We start from the raw sequence: 7,500 nt of genomic DNA, 5'->3' as shown, positions 1-7,500 counted from the left end.
ACACACACAAACACACACACTTGAAATGAAGGAAAACAAAACCATAGTGATTTTCAATCATCTGTCACAGCAGACAGAGTATGAAGGGCACAGTGCACACACACACACTCTCACGACTCTCTCTCACACACACATTCACATACACACACACTCTCACGACTCTCTCTCACACTCACACACTCACACACACACACACACACACATATGCGCACACACTCACAAGAGTACCAAAGAGCCGAATGATGATGATGTGTGACAAGGACAAGTAGCGAAACCCGACAAATTTAAAACCTTGAAAACGCCAACATAAAATGAAATGACAAAAGCCTTTAAGACTTTCACAGCAGTGGAGCTAAAAGACAGCCTGTTCCGACAGACCAATCACATTTCGTCATTCCATTTCACCGTAACACAAAGCACTCTGGCTTTCACCAACGCCCACAGCGGCTGCCTCTGAAGCGGACACAGGGATGACAGTGTGTGTTTATGGCGAGTGAAAGCTTCGCTGAGGAATGTGAGAATCACACACCCACACACACACACACACACACACACACACACACACACACACACACACACACAGAGAATGGACACTTTGGGTAGGTTGTGATTTGATGGGGTTTAAGAAGCACTCCAGTGGTCTAAAATAGGCCAGCGGACCACAGGCCTGCAATCATGCAGCCCTAAAGATGGACGTTATCAACATCACGGGGGTCTGGGATGATGCAACATATGCACACACACACACACACACACACACATGTATGCATGCAGTCAAACTCAAAGATGCACTCAAAAACACATGATGAAGTAGAAGCACTCATCTGTGTCCACATTATTGTGATTATGGAACAAATACTGTATATTTAGCTACAACAATGAGGAGGAGTAAAGTCTGTGACATGTAAGAAATCAAATCATCATGAACACAAGAAGACATATAAAAACATGCACACTCTCACACACACACACACACACACACACACACACACACACACACACACAAGCACAGTCCCTCTGCAGCAAACATCAGGTGTGATTCACTCAGCCTCCAGGCAACAGTTCAGGCAGTTGTCATGGCAACCACCAGGTGACTCACCAGCCAGAGTGGGGAAAGCTGCCATGACATCGCTCTGTGCGAGTGTACTTTGCCACAATAACATAAATGAATATACAAATGACAATCAAACAACAACAACAACAACAATAACAGACTAAAACAAAGACCAAAGGTAACGTGTCATTTTACCACACCCGCTGCAACCAGAGCATGCTGGCGGCCAACCCGTGTTTATAGAGAGGGAAGCCTGATGCCATCATTGTGATGTTACAATCACAGGATTGGTAACTTTCATGGAATTTTCAAGTGTTCTATTATTGACGTCAGCTGTTCCTAGAAGGTTTCCAGTTAACAAATGTTGATACATTGTAAGGCCTACCTCACAAGTTGCACTACGCTATGTTTCCATGGTGACTTGGGTTTTCATTTGCGACTCCAAGAGCTTTTTGATTTAACTTGCGTGTCTTATGTGTTATTTACTGTGGCTGTGCAGTATGTCATCTTGAAGCCTCAGTAAAAAAAGTGTTAGGCTTTAACTGGCATTGCTGAAATACCTTTGTAAAGTGAAGGTCGCTAGTTTGGACTGGTGTGAGTCACCTACATCAACAACTACATTACAAATAAAATACCTCACACACCACAATATGCATGACATCATAACGCAAATAGCACATTATTCCTTAAGGTGAACATAAAGCAAAACAATACACAGAAAACACAGAATGTACCAGTTATCTATAGGACAATAAATGTTTCTTAATATTGTATAGAAGAAAGCAGACTTCCTGAAGTGTGAACACAGCCTGTTCTAAAGGTTCCTGTGCTATGATCTCACTGTTTAGTCAACAGATTCACTGAATAGGTAGAAGTACCAGTATGATTGTCATCAATTTACGTATAAGATATCAAGTATCCCACAAACATCCCCATCATCATATTAAAGGCTCTGTCAGAAAATGATTCAGATGATTTTAGGTTAAGCTAACATGATTCAGTTGAATTAGTTCAAGGTGGTAAGCACTCTGACTCCTAACAGGGATGGAAATGTTTGTGTGGGAGGTTCTAGGTCATCTTTCATTTCTCTCAGGTTAGCAAATGTTGCGTGAGCACGTAATCTGTTTCTTCAGATTAACTGTTTGTGAAGGTGTTGAGATGAGATCGAGAAGTGTCTAGCTGCTATTACAAAAGGGCCTTTGATGTGTCTAAGGATTTCTGGACCTCCCTCCTGATCCAGCTAATGCTGCTGCAATAGTATTAAGACCTCAATACCGTGGAATTGCCTGTGCATCTGGGTGGCTAATACTGTAGGGATTGCGATTTTATATTAAAATGTGGAATGTGACCACACACACACACACACAAAGACTAATTGGTCTTACATATTACTAGATCATTATTAAATTATTAGATCTTAAGTATGGGCCAGTGGAATTTATACAAGGTATAACAATGCCACTGTTGTCCAATTCCACTGTAGAACCTAGAGTGCAGACACCATATCAAATCTGAGCATGACTTGCACATGTAGCAGCTTGCAATGTCTGCCTTGTAAGCTTTTGCATACATTTGACTGAAACTGCCCTCAGTCTCTGACACACAACTAAAGCAAGGAAATCTGGGCCCAGCATCTTTTTATACCACTAAGCTGATAATACATACACAGGCACTTTTTGAGCAATGTTGCTGGGCAATGTTATTGAGTATTGCCAATACATGGAACTGGCTATGTGGTTGCCCAGCAACATTGCTGAAAACGTTGTGCCATGCATCATCACCTTTAGTCTTCAAAAGTATGAGGTTCAAGACCGCATATGGCATGCTTTGCAACTGTTGTTAGTGGCCACTGCACAGAACAACGAGAGGAACAACTTTTGAGAGAAATTCGGTGCCTGTCAGAAGGTGGGTGGGGTTAATTGGACCTTTTCCCCAGTCGTTACCGTGGAGATTGGCATGGCGTGGGAACATACCATTTCGGGGGCAGGAGTGCAGACGGCTAATGTCCAGCGAGCAGGGCTTGCGCGTGACGGCCGTCGCCACCGACTCGTATGGATTATCCTCGTCCTCTGGCAAAAACACGTCCAGCGACGGGGACGGCACGATCTCGCCAGACCGCTTGGAATCCTGAGAGAAGAGAAGGAGAACAACAGAGAGAGAGAAAGAGAGAGAGAGAAAGAGAGAGAGAGAAAATGTTGAATAAGAGAGAAACTAACAAACTCTTTGTTTGTTGTGCCATGTGTAATGTCCGGCAAAAAATCAATTCATACTCCACATTCCATAAAAGATGGGGGCAGTATACCTCCAGAAAGTGAGTTGGTCTACCCTAGAGTAACAACCGAGACACGTGTATTGCAGTTTGGCTGGCGGTTATGTTGCCCGCATACCGCCTCCCGTGGCCGAAACTGGTATTATGACACCTGTCGGGCTGTGGCTAGTAATTTAGCATGCTAATTCAGGTTGATATCTCTGTTGCACTATAAATTGTCATTTTTTTAATGACATCATCGCCCTTATTTCTTCTCATTCTTTTGATACGTGTAGCTCATTTTTTAGATATTTTTACCTCAATTCTTACACATGGCACCTTTAACGATTACCCAGGATGGCTTGATCAGCACAGTTGACAACTCAACTATAACTGAGGCAAGACCTTCAGTATCCAGAGTCAGACTACAGGGGCCATTCAACAAACTACAATTGTTCTGGCCAACTTTGTAATAAGCATGCTTCTGAAAGTTGAACTTAAAGTTCACTTAATAAATCGTTACCTTCCTAAAATAATGGTATTTTTTTCCAGGTTTTTCAGAAAACACAAAAAGTTAACCAAAAATTGAATGATGATGATTTAGGCAAAACAAATATTTTTTGTCAAAAAATGACTTATGTCATTATTTTAGGAAGGTGATGAAATAATAAGTAAATGTTAAAGGGGGGAAAAGTACATTATTGGCTATAAATTTATCACCACTCAAGTACTAAGAACAAAAACTTGAAGATGTCATTCTTGTAAGTGTGACCAACACTTCTGAATTCTGTGTGATGACTGGAGGAGCAAGACATAGAGGACCAGTGGCAGATAAATAAGTCTGCTAGGAATTGCCAGAATATCCGTGCAGAACCGAAACAATATTTCCTGTCACATGGTTGGCTGATGACAGCTGTGGATGCAGGTGTTCATGTGGTGGAGTGTATCACACATTCCCAGCATGCCTGGCCCCAAGCAACCCTCACACACAATCCCACACACACTAGTTACCTCTGATGACTTACAGAGGCCAATTATGGGACAGTCCCCACTGGGGCAACTCTCGGGGTCAAGCGGCTTGCTTCCAGGCAGGCTACACCAGGCACGTACCGCAAGCGCTCCGTTCGAGGAGCGTAAAAAAAATGTTTTAGAAGACTGGTCTGATTTTTTTTTACTGCCGTACCCACCGCTATGACATCTACTGTAGCCAGTTCCATTAGTTATAGTGGACACTAATTGTTGCAGCATATGCTACGCGAATGGAACGCTTCAGTTGCGTGCCTGGTGGCAGCTAGGAACCAAACCCACGACTCTCTGGCTTGAAACTTGCTTGGAAGAGTTCCCAAACCACTATACCATCACTATTCCTCGTACACTAATGCACTGCACTACAGCCAGTCACGGAAGGCAGGGTGTGCCAATGGCTTCAAAGCACAAACTGAAAAGTGATTGATAATGACTGACTGACTATTATTGTGTTACATGCTCCAAATTATTATTATTATTATTATTAAATTAACTGGCAATAAATGCACTGACATATACCGATGCAATTAAAAGTTGGTTCCCTTTCAGGAACAACATTACCATTTTGGGTATTGTCATTATGGCTCATTATGGTGACCATAGATAGACATTAATATTTATTTGAGAACAGAGAGATGGATTAAATAGTTTAATAGATTAGCAGCAAATTACAACAATTCATATTCCACTGTCTGTACGTGGACACGTGCCTGTCTAAACACATCTATCAGCGTTGGCTATGTCCAACTCGCAAACAAACCTGATTCAACTCAAAATGAACTCCCAACCGGACACATCTTTGATGTGGATGACAAATCTAATGGTCAAGAGAGGCAAAATGAGAATTCTGAGATAGCCATGCAGACTCATCGTCCAAGCGCTCACAAGAGGAATTATGGCTACCAGGAGACCCTGAGCTGACCTGCACTGCACAATGCAGGTGTGCTCGGCTTGACAATGTTGATGAAGACTTGTACTCCACAAACAGGAAAGTAAATGGACCCTTGGGACTGTGGCGCTTAGGCTCTGGACCCCATGCTTTCATCCTAAGTCTTTAACCCCGCGTCACTTGGGAATCATTCGTGAGTGGTCTGGAATGATTAAAAAAAAAGACGCTGATGATAAATCAGGTTCAAGGTCACTATGTCTATGAAAGAGGACGCGTTTGGGAGTTGGTGAAGAAACAGGGAATTTACATTTAGATTAATGGACTCGCCATGAGCAACAAAGAGGAAGCAGTGAGCGATGAAGTCAGAGGTGGTGAAGTCAGAGGTGAAGAAGAGTCTTTTTCTGTCTGTGTGGAAATGAGGGTCAACCTCTGTGAAAACTACTTCATCATCACAATCATATGCAACCCCATGCCTACGTGCCACTGTAGCCATGACAACACCATGGCAACGTGGGTGGGGCAGTGACCATCGCTCACCGTGGGGCCAAGCAGCCTGCCGCTCGGTTGCCGTCGGTGGCGTCATATTCATATCCTGTGTGCACCCCCCCTCACCACCCCTACCACACCCCACCCCAGCATCTGGCCATTATTCTTCCTGTCAGACCAAGAATACTACATTACCCAGAAAGCACCAGACCATCCATCAGGCACTGCACACGGGTGGCATGAAGGCATTCATCTAAGAAGCTGATGGAGCCATCACTCTGTGAGACTTAATTACATGCAGATGTGGTAGATCAGCGCTTTGTTAAGAGCCAATTAACGAGAAAGAGAGATGATCTAGGTTGGGAGACAGTGGACAGAGACTGGAACATGGAAGCAAAGAAGCCATTCACAGTCACAGAAGGAGGTTGCATGGTTGTCATTACCCACTGAAAAGACCATACATCAGAAGCAGATGAAGGGAGAGAGAGAAGGGGAGAGAAGGGGAGAGAGAGAGAGAGAGAGAGAGAGAGAGAGAGAGAGAGAGAGAGAACATGATGGCCAGCAGTTATTAGCCCAAACTGCTGATATTGCTGATAGTGTTGTCTCCACGCAGAGTCAACCTGTGCCCCTGTGATTTCACATAGCACGCTTCATTACATTTCCACTCACACCACAAAGGAATCGGTGTGTGTGTGTGTGTGTGTGTGTGTGTGTGTGTGTGTGTGCGTGCATGCGTGCGTGTGTATATGAGGGATATATATAGAGAAAGATGAAGAAAGAAAAAAGAAAATGTGTGTATGTCTGTGTGTGTGTGTGTCTCTGTGTGTGTGTGTGTGTGTGTGTGTGTGTGTGTGTGTGTGTGTGTGTGTGTGTGTGTGTGTCTAGGCATTCAATTCAAACAGAGACGGCTGTGATTCACTGATCACACTGGGCCAGGAGAGTCCTGGAAGCAGTACGGTAACAAAGATATAGAACACGTTTATTACACAGACAGAGAGGGGGGATGCACACCATTGTGTCTGAGAAAGAGAGCAGAGAAGAAGAAAGAGGAGAGAGTGAGAGAAAGAGGGAGAGATAGAGACAGAGAGGAGAGAGTGAGAGAAAGAAAGAGAGATAGATAGAGAGAGAGACAGAGAGAGAGAGAGAGAGAGAGGATGAAGTGCTTGCATTCTCTGGAGAGTATCCGTCTGTAGCAGTGAACACGTCCACAGGAAAAGCGTCTCCATTTTGCTTTTATCTGTCCAGCTCATCTGTTTCAATTGCACTCCTCCTTCTCACATACTGTCTCTTTTCTGGCCCCTTCCGTCCCCACACACACTGTGTCCCGTCCAATAATCTGTACACAGTTCCAAACAAACTCTCTCTCTGTCTCCTTACATCTCTCTCTCCCTCTCTCCCTCTCTCTCTCTTTATCACTGCTCTCTTTCATTTTTCTGAGTTCCTTTCATTCCTTCCAGTCTCTCTCTCTCTCTCTCCCTCTCACACTCTCTCTCTCTCCTCTCTCTCTCTCTCTCTCTCTCTCTCTCTCTCTGTCTTTCTCCTAGGCCTGTAAGTGAACAACAACTCTGTTCTTTTTGCTATCTCTTCTGCAGCACCATGGAGCTTGAAATCAGAAAGAAAAGCATGGAGTCCCTCCAAGCCTACAGCCTGTGCAAACGACCATGTTCCAGAGATATGGACATAGAAGGCTTTTCACAGAGAGCAAGAGAGAGACCGAAACAGAAAGAAAGGATGAGTGAAAGATGGAGAAAGAGAACAGAGAGGGAGGAGAGCGAGAGAAAAGAATGGGGAAGAGAA

General features: G+C 43.9%; 1 protein-coding gene across 1 annotated transcript in view; it reads right to left on the bottom strand.

Annotated features, from left to right (window-relative positions):
* anks1b (ankyrin repeat and sterile alpha motif domain containing 1B) overlaps positions 1 to 7,500 on the bottom strand; it is a 253,036-nt gene that overhangs the window by 123,890 nt on the left and 121,646 nt on the right. Inside the window, exon 10 of the mRNA XM_048268812.1 lies at positions 3,028 to 3,189. Within this exon, the coding sequence (XP_048124769.1) occupies positions 3,028 to 3,189 (162 nt within the window). The remainder of the gene's footprint in view (positions 1 to 3,027; positions 3,190 to 7,500) is intronic.

The sequence above is a fragment of the Alosa alosa genome, chromosome 17 (assembly GCF_017589495.1).
Source record: "Alosa alosa isolate M-15738 ecotype Scorff River chromosome 17, AALO_Geno_1.1, whole genome shotgun sequence".
NCBI lineage: Eukaryota > Metazoa > Chordata > Actinopteri > Clupeiformes > Clupeidae > Alosa > Alosa alosa.
Note: the sequence above shows the minus strand (reverse complement) of the source record. Positions and strands in the feature narration are given on the sequence as shown.